Source organism: Salvelinus sp. IW2-2015, linkage group LG19, assembly GCF_002910315.2.
Source record: "Salvelinus sp. IW2-2015 linkage group LG19, ASM291031v2, whole genome shotgun sequence".
Taxonomy (NCBI): Eukaryota; Metazoa; Chordata; class Actinopteri; order Salmoniformes; family Salmonidae; genus Salvelinus; species Salvelinus sp. IW2-2015.
Window position 1 is genome coordinate 8,206,971 of NC_036859.1, and position 25,237 is coordinate 8,232,207.

Genomic DNA, 25,237 nt, shown 5'->3' on the forward strand with positions numbered 1-25,237 from the left:
AGCAATGTAGTTTGTGAAAAGGACCTGTGCTAGGTAACCTATGACATTTCTGGCACAGAACTGAAAGATATTATGCAAACTGTCTCAAAAGCGTACTTCCATTAGCTTTTCACAAAATTCACAAATGTAAATTGTTAGATATTGGACAGATCAGCGTTGTACCAATATCTTGGTCACTGTGTAAACAGGGTACAGTGTACTACACTCTTAGAAAAAAGGGTTCCAAAAGGTTTCTCCAGCCGTCCCCATAGGAGAACCCTTTTTGGTTCCAGGTAGAACCCTCTGTTTAAAGGGGTTCTACATGGAACCAAAAAGGGTTCTTCAAAGGCTTATCCTATGGGGACAGCCAACAAACACTTTTATCTTCTAGACGATAGCACCTTTTTTTGCTAAGAGTGTAGGCCCTACTTGCATMTTAGACATCCCACATTAACCCATACCCACAATTCTCCCATCCCATGTAAATGTACACATCACACATTAAACCAGCCTGGGAGGCAGACAATGGTGATCCTCTCTGTAACTCCAGAGGACCTAGATGTAATGTCAGGGCTAGCCCATCCTTATCAGTCTCCCATAAGGTCATGTCCATCACTCCCTTCGCCTGTCCTCAACTGATAAGCCTCACGCAGCCTGCTCTGAGACAGTGGAGAAAGGACCCCCAAAGCCTTAGTAAAGTTTACTTTGGCGACAGTGACACGCAGGCACGCATACACACACACACACTGTTTGTCACTGATGGCCCAGGTGAGTGGTAAACCTGGTTGGCTCTCRTCCCCACCGCCTCCGCACTCCACCCTGACCTTAGACTGGAGAAGAGATGTCGCTCTGTACCTCTGATAGCATGGACTGGCTTAATGTTTAGCCTAGGGTCTAAACACACACACACATAGACACAAAGAGGCAGACCGGGAAGCAGTATAAAAGGCAAAGTAACCACAGAGACATACACGGCTCAGGGATGGCGTCAGGAACACTACACGTAAGGAGGGTACTAGGCGGTAAAACTTTGGGTGAGTAATTGAGTCATTTTTGGGGGAGTTGATTTTATAGGATTGCATTTTTATCACAAATAATTTCGAATAACAACCATGACTATCAGCTAATCAATTTGTTACAGTGGACCTACAGCCATAAATGTTTCTATGCTGAAATAAAACTTGTTCAGTTCTTTCCTAAGCTGAGTCTTTTACAGTAACAGCCTGATCCATAACAATCACAGACAAAGTCAATTGTTTGTCTGTTAAATGAAGAACAATAGGCTCTATAGACCATAACAATGCTGACATAGTATAAGCACATTTCTTAAACTTTGCATGGAATATCATAGAGACTTTTTAATAGGAAAGCATGTAGTGAAATCGTCTGTGTTTCCCCCGTGAGTCAATAGAAGACAAAGGTTATTGACTTGCACCCTCCTCCCCAACGTCAAAAATATTTTCACATGACACTCCCCTTGTACTGTAAAAAAAATAAAAAWWAAAAAATGCAACCAACAGTTTCAAGTTGGAWATTCAACGGATATTCGCGCTTTCAAATCTCAATAGCTTTCAAACCACTTGAGCCACAGACTCCAAATAATTGTCATGAAGTTGGAAAAATTGCGRACAACATTGCACAGGTCTTATTTTCACGATTTGGACATTAATTTGCTTTCCAAAGKTAATAAACATGTGGAAATGTGAGCAGCATTTTGAATTCCTAATTGAATTAGTTAGGGAGCGTAAACAAAGTACAAACTTTTTTTACATTCGAATTTCAATAGCTCCTTGGTCATGTGACCTACTGACTTCAAACAAGGTTCAGAATGTCCATTCAGTGGGCCTACATATTGCACACCCTTTAGTTTGTCCATTTTCATCTCACATGATTTTACATGAATTTTTCTAAATTTAAAATTACAATAGCTCCTTGGTCATGTGACCTAATGACTTCAAACAAGGTTCAGAATGTCCACTCAGTGGGGCTACACATTGCACACCCTTGACTTTGTCCATTTTAATCTCACATGATTTACATTAATTTTGAAACTTTCAAATTTCAATAGCTCCTTGGTCATGTGACCTACTGACTTCAAACAAGGTGCAGAATGTACCCTTCTATATTGCACACTTCTTGTTTGTGTACTGTAAAATCATGCGGTGTAACGTAAATTTTTCATAGTTTTAAATTGCAATAGCTCCTTGGTCATGTCAATTACACACATAAGAAGCGTGCAGTGGATATACAACCATATTGCATAACCTCTAGTCATGTATRTTCTATATTGTTGTACATTATTATTAGTTTGACAATTAGTTCAGTCCAGTTCTTTAATTTTTATCTAGAATAATTGGTAGTTCTAATTACTTATTTTCCCAGTTTTTTTWATTTTGCCACAGTATTTAACAGCGGTACACAATAGGAGAGAGAGAGATAATATATCCTTTCATCGTTAATATCAACCATAAAGGAAAAGGGCAAAGTACGAGAGTCATGTTATTAATTGTCCAAAGCAGGGATGGAGAGTGAGCTGGTGAGGTAGGCTGCAGTGGGTTTGCTGGTCAATACATATACTGAACATGTAACCACAGTAATGGTGGCCAGCAAATCAATGAATAAAAAATGTATATTGACAAATTAAACAGAAATTGTAGACCTTTAATCTTTTCCAACATGTCAACAGATACTTTACTTCAAATAAGTACGAAACATTTCACCATGTTAACTTTCTCTTTATCCCTGGTTGATGTACATGTCAGAGCCTCTTCAGTGTGGATGGGGTTTAGCATACATTTTCAACAACAAAGACTGCACTTCCAGTTTGTTCTTTACTCTGTTGAACTCTTTTCTCTTCATTCATAGGCACAGCACATGGAACCACCGTTGGCATGCAAAACATTCTATCAAAACAAAACAAAGCCTAACACGTTTTAAATAATATCAAATATCAATGCAGAATGACGAATTAGCCATCCATTGTGTTACATCATAAATTGTCTTACACGTTACTAACCCAGTCAGTCTTTGGGCCACATCCAGGTTCTTTATCAGTGGCACACACGAAGCAGTTGTTGAACTCTGAAATCATAGGCATGACCTGAACATATGGCTGTCCCACACAACTACATACAAATATACATAACAGAATTTAAAAAAACATTTACTTTGAATTAAATGTCATTACATACCAGACATTTTTAGTAGAACCTCAAGCCATTTCTTTTCGCAGTTGCTCCATGTGTTTTTGAAGGTTCCATATCAATTTGGGAAGGGATGTTGGGGAAGTTCTGTGCAACTACACCAAAAATAAAATAGAGTTTTTGACCTAATTGTCACATAACAGCTAACCATTCATTATTGAAAATATAACGGTCAAACCTGCATTACAAATACCCCACAGCTGAAGGTGTCCTGCTGCATGGTGTGAGTTATTTCCCCTCCTTTGTCCACTCAGTCGTCTTTTCCATGGCAGGATCTTCTCATTTTGAAGTATTCTCTTTTTTATTTAAACATAACGGAATTCTGATTAATATAGGCAAATTAATACACAGGCCAAAAATGTATGCTGTTTTCATTATCACTGTAATTTAGTAGAGGTATATTCCTTTATGCCCCATTCTACACACAGCCTAAATTATAGGCACTGAACCATTTACAGGACAATAATAAAAGTAGCATATAGGATCCAACCCTATCACAGAGTGAATAAAGCTCAAGAGCGTTTGTAGACTTTAAGAAAAAAATATTAAGGGACAGTTTCATCAGACGTGCTTAAAGAAAGCACATCACAAAGATCACAGATGACAGTGCCCACCAAATCTTTGACAAGAGAATGAATTGTAAACACCAAAGTGTGTTAAAGTGTGTTTGTCAAAATAATATCTGAAAATGTCAGTGTTTGAACACAATACATCCACACGGTCCCGTGTGGCTCAGTTGGTAGAGCATGGCGCAGGTGTGGGGTTCATTCCCACGGGGGGACCAGGATGAATATGTATGAACGTTCCAATTTGTAAGTCGCTCTGGATAAGAGCGTCTGCTAAATGACTTAAATGTAAATGTATTTGCAATAGCAAATTTATGATATATGCAGTTGAGGAATATTCCATGTACCAACACTACATGTAGATCGGACATTCCCACATACAGTAGACACATACATAGAGGCATTTTTCAGCTATGATTTTACCACTCAGAATCCAGAATTATATGACAATGGGGCCAGCACAGGATGTAATACCCTTACAACAATCTACTTTTTGTTCTTCTTGACTTGTTATCTGTAACTGCTACTATGTGTCAAGAAAAGACCCCAATTAGGGGTTAGTGTACTCCAGTAAAAAAAGGCTGGTTAGATTAAAAACTATTGCCCTGTGTCCCGTTCATAGGGATGAGAGACTCGTCACTGGTAGAATTGAGTTGGCACTTTAATGACCCAAATACCACAGACCCACAAAGTTGAGGTTATTCATTGCCAGTAATTAGTATATATATATTTTTTTTGCATTGATGCAGTGTGTCTTCTAACTGTCCAAGAATAAGATCCAAAGCGATAGAAAATGTTTGTTCCCATAAATACAATGGAGATGTCTCTCCTCATATCTCTGGCACTTTAGTCAGACTGCCAGACTGTGTAAAACCTTTATGATTGGGCCAGCAACGGAGTTCCCATTGACTAAGCACCACAGAGCCAATCAGGAGAGAATACACAGGTCAAGGGTGCCAATTGAAAGTCAAGGGGTGTGTCTGTGCCTTTTGGATGACTCTCTCTTTACAGAGAACCCTGTGGTTCAAGTCTGCTCTGCGCATGTCTGAAAGTGACAGAGCCAGCAGCCAAGAGAGTTTTTCACAGTATGTCATAAAAAATTAGGGCCATAAATATTCAAGTGTACATCATCAGAAACATTCAGCTCCAATTCCAGTTAACTACATAATGATATTACATGTCCTTATACTTGGTTAGGTGCACATCTAATGTACTTCTATGTTCATCCTTCATCTGTATGATTTTTTTTACACAATATGTTTAGAATTGTGATAAAAAAAATAAATGCTTATTGCCATGTTATGACTAGTATTTATTACCTCACCCACAAGCCATTGTAGGGCTGCAGAGTTTTAAACTCTGAATGATGGAGAAGGAAAGAGGACTTTTTGTCTGTAGACTCACAACAGCAACCGTCACCTCGCAATTGTTTCTTCGCCACAGAGCTGTGACCTGCAATATGGAAAGGAAACACATTTAGAAGAGATATGTCCTCTTAAACATGAACTGAAAATCACAATCTTTTGACATTTGAAAAAAAAAAAAACATTGTCACTTCGTGATTGTTTGTCATCTTTCCTGTCCTCTAGAGTCTCTCTGCCCTCACCTTCTGTCCCTCTGTCTCTGTAATTCATCACTATGTCGATACCTTTACGTCACTCAGAAATAAAAAAGTTATCAAAATGTAAGTTGATCACTGCACAGGAAAACTGTAGTTTCAACGTGTAGTTGTGGTTGGAATGTTATACATTTTGGTGTTACATAAACGTAGGAATCTATTTCCCAGAAATAGTAGGCCACGCATCAAATAACTATTTTCATCAGAAAAACGAACCCTCAAATGCACTTTAGCATTTTGTAAGTTCTGCAGGTGGCTTGTTGTGAATGCACTCAAATATCAAGTCATTTTCAGGTATTAAAACTGCGTTCTAATCTCAACGTAGAAGGATTTGTCTTAATGTACAGTATATGAAAGTGATGCTATGAAAATGATTATTTCACGTTATCAAGCTCACTGTGACTGACAAATCCCTGCCTATTACAGTGTATAAAAAGAGCATATGAAACATTGTTTTTCATGAGGCCTATCTGTGCGCCCTCCTTTAAGCACCTCTGTTTGAACACCTCTCCTGTCCTTGATCCATACCACATACAGCCATTTGCGGATCTTTTCAGTGTTCATGTGAAAGATAGTTATTGCGAGGATGGAACATTTGTTAACTTCCCCCCCAAAAAATTGAACCCCCATGTAAAATGAAGGCCTGCAAAGCTTAGAGATTTAAGTCTAATAGCATGAGATGAAAGTAGACTAACATCAGGGTGTGCAATGTGTCGGCCCACTGAGTGGACATTCTGAACCTTGTTGGAAGTCAGTAGGTCACATGACCAAGGAGCTATTGAAATTCAAACATGTAAATAAATAATTTAAAATAGTGCGAGATGTAAATCGAATTTAAAAAAAGTGTGTGCAATGTGTGTCTATGCCATCGGGTTAGCTACAACTAGTTTTGGAAGTTTTAGGAGTAATGGTTAAAGAGCTATTGAAATTTGAAAAATGTGATTTGTCACTATGTTGACGGTCCCTAACGGCTGTTGGTGGATGTAAGGAAAACTACAGGCGAATATCCGTCAAATATCCAACCTGAAACTGTCTTTACCTCGGTAAGGTCTAGGGGAAGGACTAGCTAACATGTCTTTACCTCAGTAAAAATGCACACCCTCCTCCTCATACTTATAGAATTAACCGAAAACAATGTTTACGACCACAAATAACAATAACTGCAGCGACCCTGTGTTTTAAAACGTGGATATCGTCTTCGCCACTTCAGCACGCTTTTGTGGCACAGTCGATACCATGCAGGGCTACGGGCCAGAAGGTTGAGGGTTCGCAGACCACCATGGACAAGTTAATTCTCCCTACCTGTTTCATTACACTACGATCAGAGCCGGCTGCAGACAATGATCAGCTAGGTAGGAATCCTATTTACAAAATGTTGATGCAATATTTATAATTATATAAAACATATGCAATTAATTTTCAACCAACAGGTTTCTGTACCAATGCACCACAGAACCAATTAGCCAAGCATATCGACTTTGGGAGCCTCAACATCATGGTTTGCGTTTTCAACACCACAATCAAATAAACTTGTAAATCTCGACAAACAGAATATATAGGTCTACATCCCTCCCTACCTTGTAGGCCTACCCAGTATCGAAGGCTTGGCTTGACAATCTCTGAATGTCATTACACTTTTTGGTGTTTAGTAACAGTCGTCTCTGTTTCCATTGAACTAGCCTAATCAGATTAATACATTGTGACTGTTTGTGTTCCTGCCACACATGAAAGGTAATACATTTAAAAAGTCAAATTACAAATACATACTATATTAAAGCGTAAGTTTGTAGAGAGGAAGCAAAGCTTTAAGCTTTCCTTTCTTAGCTGGGCCTGCTGGGAGCATACAGTACTAGTCAAAAGTTTAATTAAAGGGTTTTTCTTTATTTTTACTCTTTTCTACATTGTAGAATAATAGTGAAGACATCAAAACTATGAAATAACACATATGTAACCAAAAAAGTGTGAAATAAATTAAAATATATTTTATATTTGAGATTCTTCAAAGTAGCCACCCTTTGCCTTGATGACAGCTTTGCACACTCTTGGCATTCTCTCAACCAGCTTCACCTGGAATGCTTTTCCAACAGTCTTGAAGGAGATTCCACATATGCTGAGCAATTGTTGGCTGCTTTTCCTTCACTCTGCGGTCCAACTCATCCCAAACCATCTGAATTGAGTTGAGGTCAGGTGACTGTGGAGGCCAGGTCATCTGATGCAGCACTCCATCACTCTCCTTCTTGGTCAAATAGCCTTTACACAGCCTGGAGGTGTGTTGGGTCATTGTCCTGTTGAAAAACAAATGATAGTCCCACTGAGCTCAAACCAGATGGGAAGGCTTATTGCTGCAGAATGCTGTGGTAGCCATGCTGGTTAAGTGTGCCTTGAATTCTAAATAAATCACAGACCGTGTCACCAGCAAAGCACCCCCACACCATAACACCTCCTCCTCCATGCTTCACGTGTGAACCACACATGCGGAGATCATCCGTTCACCTACTCTGTGTCTCACAATGACACGGCTGTTGGAACCAAAAATCACAAATTTGGACTGATCAGACCAAAGGACAGATTTCCACCGATTTCCACCATTTCTCGTGTTTCTTGGCCCAATCAAGTCTCTTCTTATTGGTGTCCTTTAGTAGTGGTTTCTTTGCAACAATTTGACCATCAGGCCTGATTCACACATACTCCTCTGAACAGTTGATTTTAAGATGTGTCTGTTGCTTGGACTCTGTGAAGCATTTATTTGAGCTGCAATTTCTGAGGCTGGTAAACATTTTGACCATCAGGCCTGATTCACACATACTCCTCTGAACAGTTGATTTTAAGATGTGTCTGTTGCTTGAACACTGTGAAGCATTTATTTGGGCTGCAATTTCTGAGGCTGGTAACTTTAATGAACTTATCCTCGCAGCAGAGGTAACTGGGTCTTCCTTTCCAGTGGAGGTCCTCATGAGAGCCAGTTTCATCAAAGCACTTGATGGTTTTTGCGACTGCACTTGAAGAAACTTTCCAAGTTCCTGAAATTTTCCGGATTGACTGACCTTCATGTCTTAAAGTAATGATGGACTGTCATTTCTCTTTGCTTATTTGAGCTGTTCTTGGTTTTTTACCAAATATATACCACCCCTACCTTGTCACAACACAACTGATTGGCTCAAATGCATTAAGAAGGAAAGAAATTCCACTAATTTGCTTTTAACAAGGCACACCTGTTTATTGAAATGCATTCCAGGTGACTACCTCATGGAGCTGGTTGAGAGAATGCCAAGAGTGTGCAAAGCTGTGATCAAGGCAAAGGGTGGCTACTTTGAAGAATCTCAAATCCCAAATATATTTTAATTTGTTTTACGCTTTTTTTACTACATGTTTCCATGTGTTATTTCATAGTTTTCGCTACTCATAGTCTTCGCTATTATTATACAATGTAGAAAATAGTTCAAATAAAGAATGAGTAGGTGTGTCCAACCTTTTGACTGGTACTGTATGTGGCCACATTATTATAGGACGACTTGGGAGAATGATGATCCACAAAATACAGCAGACTGGCCTGCTACTGTAACTTTCTAGACCTTATAAACTGTCGAGGGCAGACCCACAACTGATCCAAATGGAATGCAATATTCAAATCACAGGGCCGTTGTTCAAATGACATTTTCACAGCAATTTACAGCCTTGGTGCAGCTTTGAATGATTTTACAGTTAGCCTATTGCAGATCTGGACAAACGATCCACCTACCACTATTGTCACTATGAATGGTGGATAGAGGGCAGGATAGACAGACTTGTAGACTATATTGACCTGTGGTGTAGTTAGCTTCCGTAAAAGCATAGTGCATAGGGGAAGTAACAAAATATTTTGACAGGCGCATGAAAGCAGATGAGACAATTTGTCTAAGATGGACTCAATGATATAGCAAAACCTGCAAAAGGGCGAATGCAAACCAAGGAAGAAACATTCTCTTAAACATTCACACTCATCATAGCATCTTCAGTGGTGGTTTTCTTCTTCTTTGGCTGACAGTACCAAGTGAGAAAGTTAATCAAAATAGCTTCCCTTATCTCAGTAGCACTTGGCTGGGTTTGCAGGATAATTCATGGGTCACTCACCCCTTACACCCAGTAAAGTTTGCTCTTTACTAAATGGTTTTAAGAATACACTCTACAAATATTCTACCACTAAAATGATATAGTTATACATAATAGATATATGCTTATGTATTTGTAGCTCCACCCATGAATTATCCTGCAAACCCAGCCAAGTGCTACTGAGATAAGGGAAGCTACTTATGAGGTGAGAAATACTTAATGGCATGCGACAAGTCTTGATCTTCTCTTCCTGTGACAGAGGCTGGTGATGACGAGGAGGCCCCACCAGAGCCACCAGAGCGGGTGACCCATCATCCCCTGTCCCCTCTGGCCCGCCTCTATGTCTACGCCCTGCACGGCTGCCTGTGTGAGGTGGGCTTCACCGCTGTATGGGACTGGTGGGAGACCAAGGACAGGAGGCTGGCAGGACACACCAGCCTTTGGGCCCTCCCCATGTATGCCTTGGCCATCTTCCTCATGGAGGGCCTGCGTGGCAGGCTTTTGGCCCAGCGCTGCCCCCTGCTGCTGCGCATGCTGGTCTACACCCTGTTCATCTACTTGTGGGAGTTTAGCTGGGGTGTGGTGCTGAGGTTTCTAGGAGCCTGTCCATGGGACTACTCTGGGTTTAGCTATAACCTGGCAGGGCTGGTGACTCTTGAGTACGCCCTGCCCTGGGCCCTGGCCTCACTAATAGCAGAGCAGCATGTCATCAGAAAAACTCTGAGAGTACGACTGGCTAACTGATGACTCTCTGTAGAGGATTACCAAGTCATACAGTCTCACCTACATCCTATTATATACACAGCATACTTAAGCAATAAGTCCCGAGGGGCTGTGGTATATGGCCGTTCTTTAGCATGACGCAACGTGGAGTGCCTGGGAACAGCCCTTAGCGGTGGTATGTATACTGTATTGGCCATATATCACAAACCCCCGAGTTGCCTTATTGCTATTATAAACTGGTTAACAATGTAATTAGAGCATTAAAAATAAATGTTTTGTCATACCCGTGGTACACAGTCTGAAATACCACAGCTGTCAGCCAATCAGCATTCAGGACCTGAACCACCCAGTTTCTAAATAGAAACACACCATGTCATTGACAGTGTCCTCGCAAACCCTTAATTCCATCGTTTTAAGTAAGCGTGGTAATAAACTGTCAACATGCAAGCATTTTTACTGAGAGATCGCTAGTCGGTTGCCATGGCAGCGAATAACAAGTGCACTATCAAGCGTCAAATGAGGCAAGCTGGAACATGACAGAATGTATCAGTCATCTGCTCTGTGGGCAGTACACTGTGCTGGAAAGAGAATCTACTGTAGGGCCACTGTCACAAACCCACACACCACATTCAGTTGAACAACCTAAGTACTGTTCAAACATCCTAAGGATCAAAGGCTTCATATTAAAAAAAGGTTTTAATTAGTAGGTCCATCAAATATCTAGACTACATTTTTGTGAATTGCTGATTTCTATTTTGTTCTGCTATCTTACATATGTCAGGTTTGGACGACAGAGAAATAAAATTAGTTATTCTGAACTCTGGGTTTAAGTTGGTTAAATGTATGTTGTTAAAAGAAGCATTGCATCAATGGAAGATAAAAGTTATGCTTCAGTGTGTGGTTTACATGAAGGGAAGTATTACAGGAAGTACGTGTGAACTTCCTCATTCAACCATCCTGACTGCTGGGAAGTGCTAACGAAGCCATTTGGTGTGTTAACAAATAAGAGATCACATACCATATTTGTATTTATTTATGAACACTTGTACAAATTGTACAAATGTACAATTCAGTTTGGATACATATCAACACTGATTCAGGTGTTCATGAAATGGTTTAATTCCGAAAGCATATTGTTGCGTTAATCATATTGTTGCGTTTATTTGTCAAGATGTTCTATTACAGTTTGCTTGACTTCCTCTTTTACTCAACACCTACCCAAATCTTTTCTTTGAGTTCCTTACAGAGTGTTAATCTTTAACGTCATTTATGACTCAGGGTTACAATCACGCTCTCTGTAGCAAAAGAACATGCAATCTCTTTCGCTGACCCTCCTTTTTCCTTGTGCGTCGCAGCAGAGAGTGGGCTCGTCAGAGGTCGTGCACGTTTCCTCCCTGGGTTTTGAGTGACAAACAGGGAAATTCTCCCCTCCACTGGTACCGGCAGCGTCAGAATCATACAAACAGAAATTCAAACGTATTCCTCTAGCAAACCACAAAATAATAGCATCTACTGTATGAGTGACAACCTCTTTCTTCTTGTGTTACTTGAATACAACATTCTTTCTCTAAAGCCATTATTTATTGGGGCAATTCACAAACATGCACATATCCACTCTATCTTCCGTTTCCTTTTCTTATTACCACACTCATCATCCCACTCACTGGCTATGTCCCGGAATGAGTAGACTGTCTCCTGTGGACTGAGGGAACTCTTGGCCATCCAGTCCCATGGGGAGGATCCCTCCTGAGAGAGGAAAAGAGGGTGAGAGAGAAAGTGCAAATAGACAGAAGGAAGCAGAGCAGAGTAAATAAGCAGAGTAAATAAATAGTGAAGGCATGATGACGTGACAGAAATGCAAATTTCTCGAATAGATTAGTGATACTGTACCTGCTGCCATAACCAGACATCAGTTTCTCGTTTACAAACCTCTGTCTGCCCGGGCCCATACAGCATGGTCTGTCACAGAGTAGTAGAAGTAACATCAGCACCACCATCATCATCTTTACACTCACTAGTCTGATAAACCAGACCTATAGCTCACTTCCCTCCTACTACACTAGTGATTAACTTACTGTAACTTTCAATATTAGCAAGTCATGAATTTGAATCAGTGAGGAGCTCAGTCTAGACTGGTTGTTGGTCGCTTTGAAAGGTTTCCATGAACGTAAAAGGTCAACAAATAGCTAAGTCATCATTGGGATATTCCAGGGTCACCTCCGTCTCAAACTGGGCCCCGAACATGTAGATGGGGTGTCAGCTGGCCAGGGAGGGACGCTGTTTTCCACTCAGTCTCTGAAGTGGAAGGGGGTCATCACATGCAAGGTGTTCTGAGGCTGTCTGAAGTCTAGACAGACAGAAAATGATAGCACATTGGCCAACAGGGTTCTCGTGTAGTGGGATACACTTGCACAGCAAAATATCCACAAACCCGATGTAAAACCACACAAAAAATAAAAGTAGTGTGCAACACCTATTGAAGCCCACCTTTCCCATTGTCACTTTGTGAGAGGGGGAGTCACCCGGGTTTAACTTGCCTGTTCTGTGCTGCCCCGCCGCAAAAAAAAACTGAGGACCACAGCATCCGCTGAGTATTCCCTGCCGAGCACTAATGTTCACAAAAAAAGTGTTCTATTTAATGCCGGACTAAAATCAATGACATGCGTCTCACTTTTGAATCACTGGCACCAGCTGGGTCCTCAGGTTTTCACAGTAAAACCCTCTCAAAATGTCTGTAGTGTCATTCACACAGTACCTGAAACCACGAAGAGGCATGATTTACCACCCACCCACCCCACCCACGCATTCTCCGAGCTGGGAGCAGAAATGTCTGAGGACCAGATATGGACACAGGAGGACATGGGGTGTGTGTGTGACACAAACACAAACCTAAAAAATCTGCATTGTTTTTATGGCACTATCACTTATGTTAAACAGTGGACTTGGCGAGAGAAGCTTGGAATAAATGTTGTTTCTCTCACCGGTGCCTTATGGATATGCACAAGCTCCCGAGTGGTGCAGTCCCCTAGGGTGGCGCACAATTGGCCCAGCGTCGTCTGGATTTGGCCGGAGTAGGCCGTCATTGTAAATAAGAATTTGTTCTTAACTGACTTGCCAAGTTAAATGTATGTTTACCATTCTCTACCACCTTCAGACATATGTCCCCTTCCACCTAGTAGAGCTGCACAAAACAAGACAGGAAGAGGACATGACAGTGAAAAGCAATAACTACAGACTAGAAAAAACACAGATACATCATATGGAGGATATCTTAGGCCTCATATCACATTCAAGTGCTCACTAAGCTGTGAATGTGCTTATGCTGACCTCCAGTGGCTAGATTATGTTCTTGAAAATGCAAGTACAATCCTCTGCTTTGTAAATACACTGAGTACACAAAACATTAGGAACACCTGCTCTTTCCATGATGTAGACTGACCAGGTGAATCCAGGTGAAAGATATGATCCCTTATTGATGTCACCTGTTAAATCCACTTCAATCAGTGTAGATGAAGGGGAGGAGACAGGTTAAAGAAGGATGTTTAAGCATTGAAACAGTTGCGACATGGATTGTGTATGTGTGCCATACAGAGGGTGAATGGGCAAGACAAAAGATTGAAGTGCCTTTGAACGGGGTATGGTAGTAGGTGCCAGGCGCATTGGTTTGAGTGTGTCAAGAACTGTGTGTCAACAGTTTCCTGTGTGTATCAAGAATGGTCCACCACCCAAAGAACATCCAGCCAACTTGACACAACTATGGGAAGCATTAGGGTCAACAGCCAGCATCCCCGTGGAACACTTTTGACACCTTGTAGTCCATACCCTGACGAATTGAGACTATTCTAAGTCAATATTAGGAAGATGTTCCTAATGTTTTGTACACTCATTGTATAAAGTCTTTACACAGCGCAAATAAGTCTTATAAGTCTTATATCCCATACATAATATCTCTTAGTCGTTTGAATGCCCATTGTCTGCAAGTGCTTGAGATATCATTCCTATGCAATGTCCCTATCTGAAAGTAAGCAACTGATGCAAGGACATTACCACGCTAGTTAGTTAGCAATCAGTCAGCCACAGTAGTAACTTTCCTGACCCACGTGCCTAACCTTCTCACATAAACTCAGTCAGAAGCTTAGCCAATGGGCACACAAAAATCAAGAACTTCACTCAATCCTTCCACAGTATTTGGTCAATGTCATAGGTGAATGCTGGCCTTTTCTCTTACCTCCTCCCCTTCCTCTATGTGTTAATCATTTGTTGGGACCTCCGACAAACACGATGTTCAGCTGACAAAAATGCCTAACGGAGAAAGAAAATATGAAAGCATGCACTTGCTCACATTCATTACCTTTGTCAATCTTTGCCAACATATCGTGAATCATTACTCTTTGACTACTAAAGATAGTCAGGGGATAAACAGTACTTTTTTATTTTATTTTTTACAGCTCAACATGATAATAGCATGGTCCCGTTTTAAAATAACAACAGATGCTTTATATAAATCTTATGGACGATTTGTGAAGCACCTATGCTTATGAACACTTTATATGAAGACTTTATCAGTTATAGTTTGTCTAATCTAGTGACACCAGAGTGTGCAACTAAAACTGAAACTATAACTATGTCTATAAACGAAACTAGCCTAGGCTGCTACTCACATGAGTTTGTTGCACACTGGTGGTAGAAAGGCCTTTTCGTTCTCTGCAATCCATTCGTTCACSATCACAAGAAGTGGTTTCCCACTCATTATTGCAAAGTGATGTGAAAATTGTAACTGAAATAATAACTCTTTGTGTATTGAATCACTTAGTTCTGTGTGTTTTTTTGGGGGGGGTTCAGAGAGACTGAGAGTCCAAAATACAGAAGTGGGATAACTAGGGTAGGAGTCCGGTGTGATCGGTGAAATGTTGCTTACATTCCCACAATAAGAAAACTAGTGACAGTGGTGTGGGCGGTCATATAAAACCAAAGCGGAAACACTTGTCAGTAAAGTGATGGAGTGAAGTGATGAGGGGAAGAGGGGTGCACATGTTAATGAGTAGGAGGGAAGCAGGAATCACATTACAATTAGCACTGCAGTCTCTGCAGTCTCATAGAATGTACATGCATAAGCAACGTATATTATAAAAGGTACAATTAAATGAGTTGTATGTTTTTTTATGTTAAAAAAAAACATTTTAAATTGACTGTACTCTATGTTTGAACCAATAGCCTACTGTTTCATTGGCTGAGTTCATCACCTTAAAATCCCCTTCTTTTACCATTTACCGCAACATCAGCAAGACAAAGGAGCTGATCGTGGACTACAGGAAACAGAGGGCTGAGCACTTCCCCATTCACATCGATGGGGCTTTAGTGGACCGGGTCGAGAGTTCCTCTGTGTCTACATAACTTAGGAATTAGCATGGTCCACACACACCAAAACAGTTGTGAAAAAGGCACGACAACGCCTCTTCCCTCTCAGGAGGCAGAAAAGATTTGGCATGGGCCCTCAGGCACTCGAAAAGTTCTACAGCTGCACCATTGAGAGCATCTTGACTGGCGGCATCACAAATCACAAAAAGCATGTGACAAATACAATTTSATTTGATTTTGATTTGATCTAAAAGGTGCATGGGACTTACTATTCTACTATCAGCTCTTACTGTCTGGGTCCAGATTGACGACACACAACCAGGGTGATGACATCAGAGGTCAGGGCTGTGTAAGATGAATAGGGCAACCCCCTCAGGCCACCTCCACTGTTAACTAAGAAATAGACAATTTACTTGATTATTTCTCTTTTACTTTCTCATACACTAGCTAATTCCTGTATTCTAAAGAAAACTGACTCACTGGCTGTGTCCACGAATGATCGGACTCCTGTAGACAGAGGGAATCTTGGCTAGAGTCATAGAAGACCTCTCCTGAGGGAGGAGGAAAGGGTGAGAGGTAGAAAGAGAGAGAAAAATGTGAGCAAAGTAGCATTAACAGCTAAGTAGCTGAAAAGTGGTGATCAAATCAAATCAAAGTTAATTTGTCACGTGCGCTGAATACAACAGGTCTAGTAGACCTTACAGTGAAATGCTTACTTACAGGCTCTAACCAATAGCGCAAAAAAGGTATTAGGTGAACAATATGTAGGTAAAGAAATAAAACATCAGTAAAAAGACAGGCTATATACAGTAGCGAGGCTATAAAAGTAGCGAGGCTACATACAGACACCGGTTAGTCAGGCTSATTGAGGTAGTATGTACATGTAGATATGGTTAAAGTGACTATGCATATATGATGAACAGAGAGTAGCAGTAGCGTAAAAGAGGGGTTGGCGGGTGGTGGGTGGGACACAATGCAGATCGGGTCATTCATGCTTGGGGAAGACACATACCAGTTGCAGATCCACAAATMAGTTTCTCTTCTCATCCCCTCAGTCTCTCGTGGCCAATAGAGAAGGGTATGTCATGGGAAGAGCAGGGCAATATGACATCATCATCATCATCATCACACTCTCTAATCAAGCCCCAGGTGGACTAAAGAGCAGTTTCTCACATTTTCCTTTCCCATCAATTTGTTAAGGATCGGCCCCTTTCCCTCTTAAGGATCGGCCCCTTTTTAAAAAAAATGTTTTTGGCCTAAAATGACATACCCGAATCTAACTGCCTGTAGCTCAGGCCCTGAAGTAAGGATATCCATTTTCTTGGTACCATTTGAAAGGAAACACTTTGAAGTTTGTGGAAATGTGGAAGGAATGTAGGAGAATATAACACATTAGATCTGGTAAAAGATAATACAAAGAAAAAAACTACAGTTTTTTTTGTTTTTTGTACCATCATCTTTGAAATGCAAGAGAAAGGCCATAKTGTATTATTCCAGCCCGGATGCAATTTAGATATTGGCCACTYGATGGCASCATTGCATGTGCAAKGTTTTAGASTGATCCAATGAACCATTGCATTTCTATTCACAATGTTGTATCAAAACTGCCCAAATGTGCCTAATATGTTTATTAATAACTTTTCATGTTCAAAACMGTGCACTCTCCTCAAACAATAGCATGGTATTCTTTCACTGTAATAGCTACTGTAAARTGYACAGTGCAGTTAGAATAACAAMAATTTAWTATTTCTGCCAATATCAGATATGTCTATGTTCTGGGAAATGTTCTTGTTACTTACAGCCTCATGCTAATCGCATTAGCCTATGTTAGCTCAACCGTCCCACCAATCCTGAAGAAGTTAATGAGCTCCATCTCTCCACACTACATCCCCTCTCCGTCGATATCCTGGAGCTTGGCAGGAGCCACAGTCTGCTGGGAGCTCAGTCTAGACATGTATTTGTGAAATCAGATTAGTTCTTGCTAATCTGCCTCCTTGGAGAGGAAGGTCATGTGACAGATTTATCTCCCAAGCATATGTTAAAGAAGGCTGCTACATATGTCACATTTTCATCCCTCCCTCCCTCCCTCTCTCCCTCCATCTATCCATCCATCCAGATACAAGACAGATGATTGCTTAAGTTAGTGGATAGATGATAATGATCTGAATTCATGTTGTCAAGTATGGTTGTTGACATGTTGAATTGTGATCCTCCAATAAACTATCCCTACCATACATGTCTAGACTAGCAGTGTTTTTCATTCAGTTTACAATGTTAACATAACCATACTACAATAAAACAATGGACTCTTTTTCGAAAATAGATTATTATACACAAGCAAAACTGCATCATGTTATAGAGGGTAGCCTGAAGAYAAAGAACATGTTTAGTCAACATAGCCGTGGGAAGTAGTTTTGGGGTGGGGGTGCTGCAGGACTAACACAGGACTAGTGCACTACTTTTGTGAAAAAAAGTTKAACTAAATGTATTTGAGTGTTTACCAGCATGTGTAACTTCAGTCTGATAATTATCTGTGCAAAACAGTTAATCTGTTAATACTTGTGGAATTCTTGCTTGATATTTATTTTCCAGTTTCTTGAAAAACTTTGCAAATGCAACTTATTTCGTTGTGAAAACTGAAGGTGTCTACTCAGTTGTTTTACAATTTAGTAGACACCCTTATCCAAAGCAACTTACAGTAGTGAGTACATGTATTGCATACTAATCCCCCATGGGAATTGAACCCCCAACCCTAGAGTTGAAAGCATCATTTTCTACTACCAACTGATCCACAGCATCACATCACAAACCAGTTGATGTGTCAATGTACTCAATCAATTACTGTATTGTGCATTGTCTTTATGGTGATCGAAAGTCCACAGGTACAAATCTAAATGACCAGCCTATGTACAATACAGTAATGTACATTTACATTAAGTGGTTTGTAAGGATGGCAAATTAATACTGCACAAAAAATGCTTGTTTTATTTGATCAAGATAAATATTTAATTTGATGTGGATCTTTTGGGTATTTGCCCATAACTTTGCACATTTTGATGWAAATATTTAATGAAAGGGTTTTGTTCTTTCTGGATTCAAGTAGAATAACGACCACAGAGAAAGGGACAGMGCAACAACTCTTACAATTCCAACTGTTGAATCCTGCAAGATACTGTTTTATACACRTACCTTTTTTGCCAAACCAGCAATGCTGACATTGTTCCTTAATTTAAGGTTAGGGCTAGAATTAATGATAGCAGTGTTGTTAAGGTTAGGGTTACGGTTAGGAACATAAACTGTAGAACTATGTGGGGTTTAGCCATAACTTTGTGGCTGTGGTAACTAGTAACGACCCTGTAGCAGCCAGGATTTCACAGAAAGCATTAGCAACTTGTTATGAAATTAATATTCATACTACAACCACACAGTATAATATCACTTTCCAGATTAACTGTCAAATACACACGGCCAATATAGGAAAATACAATTTAGTCACAATAGACTCGACAACGGACAGATCTCTATCCATCCAGTGATCAGTTCAGGCGAACTAACGTTAGCAAGCTAAGTTAGTTAGCTATGTTCAAACAACGCAAACGACTGATTCGGCAAATCAGTCATTTGTTACAGCTTAGTCGGGTCTTGGTCGGTTTCTATGGGTGATGTTGTATGGTTCTGTTTGTGTTGTAACACATAACAGAAAATATAATTACCGATAAATAAATCATTAAAAAAAGAGATGATAGCATCCGGTTTAGACTGTTCATAATCTCTATTGCTGAGCCYTAGTAGTGGAGCTCCAGTGGCGCAATCGGTTAGCGCGCGGTACTTATATGACAGTACATTGTAGAGCTATGCCGAGGTTGTGAGTTCGAGCCTCACCTGGAGCAGTATTTTTACTACTGCAGAAAAGTGGATTAGGTATCTGTTGAATTTGAGATAATATTGAATACGTGAACCAYCCTCTCTGTACCTACCTAAACTGTCAGTGACTGACAATTAAGCAGTGTAGACAAAGATGATATCAGGTAGGGACTTTCTTCTCTAACATATTTTTTTAGCCTAAACCTAGTAGAGATACAAAAATGTAGGTAGAGTAGCCTAGATATTACTGCACTGTGGGAACTAGAAGCACAAGCATTTCGCTACACTCGCAATAACATCTGCTAACCACGTGTATGTTACCAATACAATTTGATTCGATTTAATCACGATTTGTCATGTCTTAGCTACATGCTATTTCTTAGCTACATGTTATCATTAACATATATTCCTGTTGTTTTATGTTGCGCTGATCAAGGCACGTGCACAGGGGTATTTGGGTGAGTGATGATCACATTCACATCCATGCGTGCTTCGAAATGAAGACATACAACAAAATAGCTATTATCCACACTCCCATCGTGGGGAAAGTCGTGTATATCCGTAACGGACATTTTGGTGACCTTATTTGACTTTTTCTGCTGCTTTTGAGACACGGTTCGATCCCCCCTTGGGASACTACTTGATTGAGTAAATAAAACACAAAACAATCACAGTACAGTAACTATTATGCATTATTATTGTAATATGTATTCATCATAGAATTGTGTCAGTTATTAATGATAAACCTTTAAACTGCACTCTTCCTCTCCTCCCTATTTTTCAGCTCCAGATGACAAAACCTACACAGTCCAAGGATTGCAGGTCTGCCGACTTCCTTCTGGTCACACATTGTATTCAGAGAAATATCCAATAAACCAAAGACATTGCTTTAACTGTGATTGTAGTTTATTGCAGATATTCTCCTCAAATAAAATGTAGCATACATAAAATAAACAAGTTATTACAATTTATTTACATTGGGTCTAATGTGGGTGTGTGAGAGGGAGACATGTTTTTCAACTCAGAAAAAAGCACACAGAATTTCCTCAAACTGTAAACATTAAGCCATAGTCTTTTACAATATTATCAATCACACTTTGATTTGATAGATATTTAGAGTAATTATGTAGATATTGAGAATGGATATGAAGGAGTAGATATCTCCAATACTAAAATAAAATGGACCAAACATTAAATAAACAAGTAATTACAACTTATTTACATTGTGGATAATGTGTGTGAGTGCATGTTGTTTTATTTTTCCTTGTCAGCCACCCATCTCTGCTTGTCAGTCTTGATAGGCCCAGTGTACGCACTTCTGGGTGAGGCTGTCAGGCAGTGGTGGAGTGCATGGCAGATCTGACAAGAGAGATGCACAAAGTGACAGTAAGTACAGTGGGAGAACAAGTATTTGATACACTGCCGATTTTTCAGGTTTTCCTACTTACAAAGCATTGTAGGAGTCTGTAATTTTTACACTTCAACTGTGAGAGAATCTAAAACAAAAATCCAGAAAATCACATTGTATGATTTTTAAGTAATTAATTTGCATTTTATTGCATGACATAAGTTATTATACACCAGAAAAGCAGAACTTAATATTGTGTACAGGAAACCTTTGTTTGCAATTACAGAGATCATACGTTTCCTGTAGTTCTTGACCAGGTTTGCACACACTGCAGCAGGGATTTTGGCCCACTCCTCCAAACAGACCTTCTCCAGATCCTTCAGGTTTCGGGGCTGTCGCTGATGTTATTGCGACCACACCCTGACCACACCCTTGTAGTAGGCCATTCGGTGATTAGCCTGGGAAAAATTACTATCAACCATGTACAGTAAAGAGGATCTGGATTGACAAGTAGGCTAAATCATGTGAAGTTACAAACCTCTAGGGCTTAGTCTACGCTCAATTTAAATAAAGGATGCAGGACATGAGCTCTAGGACCATGCCTCAGGACTACCTGGCCTGACGACTCCTGGCTGTCCCTGTCTCCAGTCCACCTAGTCGTGCTGCTCATCCAGTCTCTGCTGTTTCTGTCTGCAGCTATGGAACCCTGACCTGCTCAAGGCTCATCGGAGATACTAACTGTCTCCCTCTACCGGACCTACTGTCTCAACATCTAAATGCTCAGCTATGAAGAGCCAACTGGCATTTACTCCTGAGTTGCTGAACTATTGCACCCTCTATAACCCTCTTATTTGACACTGCTGGTCATCTATGAACATTTAAACGTCTTGAAGAATAATCTGGCTAAATAGCTGTACTCTTTTATAATCTCCACCTGCACAGCCAGAAGAGGACTGGCCAACCCTCAGAGCCTGGTTCCTCTCTAGGTTTCTTCCTAGGTTCCTGCCTTTCTGGGGAGTTTTTCCTAGCCACTGTGCTTCTACGTCTGCATTGCTTGCTCTTTGGGGTTTTAGGCTGGGTATCTGTATAAGCACTACTGCTGATGTAAAATGGGTTTTTATAAAATACATTTGATAGATTGCTTGTATATGCTTCTATTCATGTCAGTAACTCTAAATCTAAATGTGACATTGAGTTGTCTTATATTTCCTCAATAGGAAGTTGTACCTTAAACTAACACTTTTCCCTGGTCTTTCCTACTGGGTACAGGGGGCTTCAGGTTTGGGAATGTAGGGCCTAGAGAATTGGAATATTAACAATAATTAGTGTCCACATTTATGAATGAACTTCATCATGGGTTCGCTGTGTATCTCAACTGATTGAGAATTGCTGATCATATACTGTATATGTCTATTTTCTTTAGAAAATCTGCAACCAAACCACACAATTGTATCCAGTGAGAGTGCACACAACCATTATGTTATTTTTGACTAGGTAAAATAAGCTAACATCGACGCTAGCCTACTACACCCATATCAACCAACTAGCCAACTAGGTGTAACAAGGCTATAGTATACTGTAACGTTACTGTAGACAACTGTACATTACATTATTATCCACCTAGCTAGTTAGTGATAGCTAGCTCCAAAGAAACAACCAATAAATGACATCAGGTTTTTTAACAAAACATGTATCTATCTATCTAGCTTGTATGATTGCATGTAAAACAACTTTACAGATGATTACAAAGTTTGAAAGCAAAGTTGACTTACCAGTATGCTGCTCTCTCGGGAACTAGAGTGAGGCATCCAGATATGAGGTTAGCTAGCGCCGTTAGCATTAGCTAGCTAGCAGCGACAGCATGTTAGGTATGAAAGTATCTATCCAGCAACAATGTCGAGGTCAAAGAAGAAAGAAACTGTGTTAAGCCATGCTGGGTTCGTAAGATAAATCAAATAGGACTAGAGTGAGGAAACCAGATATGAGGTTAGCTAGCGCCGTTAGCATTAGCTAGCTAGCATCGCCAGCATGTTAGATATGAAAGTATCTATCCAGCAATAATCTCGAGGTCAAAAACTAAATAAACTATGTTAAGCCATGCTGACTTCGTAAGATAAATACTTAAAGGCTGAACGTACATTTATGTGACTAACTAGCTAACTTTAGCTTGCCAGCTCAGTGACCGGTGATGCACCTATTCCTGTTTACAGAGTGTGCGTCCCTCCCCCTCCCATGTCCCGTATGGAGAAGCGCCACTGAGTCAACATGTGGCCMGAYTTATATTACATCCGGGTTGGTTTACAAAGCCCATTGACAATTKATGYGAKACTGTTTAGGGCCGTTTAGCCGCGCGGGGGGCAGGGGCGGGTACCAGTTATCTTGTAGCACACCTCAATGTGTAGGCCTAGCAATTTTCTAGTTATTCTGTTTTTGTGACACTATTTGGTGGGAGGACTTTGCTAAGGCCTAYTATAAAGTGCAAATATATTATTCGTTTTTAGCTGTATGTGTAAGAAGTGTGTTTCTAACTCACACACTATTTAATCAACTGAGCTGAAGTAGTTCCCTCTCATTATCTATATATAGGAGGCAGCATGACTGAATTTCTACACAAATCTATTGGGCTGTAATAAGACTTGCTGTTTAACTTCACTAGAGGGGATGGTATTTGATAATTAACTGCATTTGAACTTGGACAAGGTGAGAGTGACTGTAGTTGAGGTAATTTACCAGTATTACATTAGAATGGTGTATTTAGTATACTTCTCTGGCCAGCCRGTAATGTCCTGTATCAAGTTCCACTCGGGGGCGCTGTTGTCCATGCTATGAGTGGGGTGTGCCATCTCTAGTTAAGTACATCAATGAGGCTTGGTGGCTGGTAGTMACTGGCAACGCCTCTCTTTAGTTGAATGATTTAGACACATTTGATTGATGCATCATTCGCAACCTTTCAGTTGACATGAATACCGTTTCTTTTAAATGRCAGAATGTTGTCCTATACTGATTTGTCTGTGTGCGCATGTTTGAGAACGCTCCCTGAACTTTATCAGAATGTTCTCCTATACTGATTCAATGTTGAATACATCCTACTGTATACATTACACTATAGAAAACATGGTAAAATGTAAATGTTGCGGGGAAGAATGTGTAAAACAAATAGACGTTAGGGGAATGTGAAAAAGCTGATGAGAAAACTCTTTAGAAATAGGCTTTAAGCTGTTATTTAGGTAGCACCTAATTAATTTAGACAACCGTGTGTGAGTGGATGGATCCATTATGAAGAAAAGTAACACATGATAGAGGAGAGAGATTTTACGGTAGAAAAAACTGAGCACGGAGAGCTTTGGCAGCTGGCCTCCCCCTCCCCTCCGCTCAACTCCCCTCCCCTCTCTCCCTCCTCCTCTTCCCGACCCCAATACACACACCCAGGATTTGACATCATCTCAAATTAAATGACTCCAAGATTCATATAATTGACTCTTACACGGAAAGAACACAGCTGATTTAAAAAACATTCGGTGTCGAGGGATTTAACCTTTTGTCCATTTAGTGCCCTCCCAGGAACACTTGAACGCTAAATGCAATTAGCATGAGATCAGTGGAAACAAGGTCACAACAGGTGATGAACTTGTCCCTCTTGTACTGCAAAAATGAAAAGTCTTCTCCCCACCAGTACTTCCAAGACTCTCWCAAGCTCTGTAGCTGTATGGAGGAGTTTTTCAATTTAACATCAGGCCCGAGGACCCCAGCAAAAATCWGAATTTTRTTCACTGCTTATATTTAGCATCCCATTGAAGTATTTTACTTTCAGGAAAACCAGGCCTACAAGTACAACACAAAACATGACATAAACACTTGCATTCAGGAGTTTTATTGACAAATGTCAACAACAAAAAATAAAATAAGGTACACCAAGCAAAAACCTGATAAGAATTAATTTAGGAGAATAGAAATGGTTTGCTAGGTAGGAAATTAATATCCAACTAGTCAGTGACAACTGTGTGGAGTTTGGAGTTTGTGACAGCAACTATGTGAGTTTATTACAGTATTATAGGCACTATGTCCTGGGATTTCCAATSACCTTCTATGTAGAAGAATCTCTTRACCTTRTAACTACTCTGAGCATCATAGAGCAAGACAGATCACATGTACGTGTTTGTGAGAGTTTCAGCTTTTCATAGCTGGGTCATAATATAGCACAAACCATTCGGGACTCTACAGACGTTTTTGTGAGAAGACACACTCATCCCAAATTGAATGACTAAGAACTATATAATTGACTGCCCTTGTCTCACAAAAACCACTCTAGCTCAGCCCCCGTTTATCACACAGACTAATGGCTGGTATCTATGGATGCAAAATAAATAGACAAATTCAACGGTACAACCCCAAAGTCTGTAGCGCAAATGTTTAAAAGGGGTTAGAAGTCCAAAACGTGCCGGCGATACGGTGGGACTCAAGGAGTTTAAAATATTAGCCTAAACAATAT

General features: G+C 40.2%; 1 protein-coding gene, 1 long non-coding RNA gene and 1 other non-coding gene across 4 annotated transcripts; 2 read left to right on the top strand and 1 right to left on the bottom strand.

The window, feature by feature from the left end:
• The first annotated feature begins 714 nt into the window (after window positions 1–714).
• LOC111979358 (transmembrane protein 229B) lies at window positions 715–10,996 on the top strand. The gene is made up of 2 exons (XM_024009849.2): window positions 715–1,013; window positions 9,715–10,996. Exons 1-2 carry the CDS (start codon window positions 962–964, stop codon window positions 10,197–10,199), a joined length of 537 nt encoding a protein of 178 aa, XP_023865617.1. The 5' UTR covers window positions 715–961; the 3' UTR covers window positions 10,200–10,996.
• Window positions 10,997–19,332: 8,336 nt separating this feature from the next.
• trnai-uau (transfer RNA isoleucine (anticodon UAU)) lies at window positions 19,333–19,426 on the top strand. Its single transcript has 2 exons — window positions 19,333–19,370; window positions 19,391–19,426. It is a non-coding gene; the product is annotated as a tRNA-Ile (tRNA).
• Window positions 19,427–20,288: 862 nt separating this feature from the next.
• LOC111979741 (uncharacterized) lies at window positions 20,289–22,981 on the bottom strand. Of its 2 annotated transcripts, none has more exons than XR_011481575.1 (3): window positions 22,521–22,981; window positions 21,044–22,044; window positions 20,289–20,896 (listed from the first exon to the last, which is right to left on the bottom strand). It is a non-coding gene; the product is annotated as an uncharacterized lncRNA (long non-coding RNA). The 2 variants fall into 2 exon arrangements; XR_011481574.1 differs by having other exon boundaries at window positions 21,017–22,044.
• Between the last annotated feature and the right edge of the window lie 2,256 nt (window positions 22,982–25,237).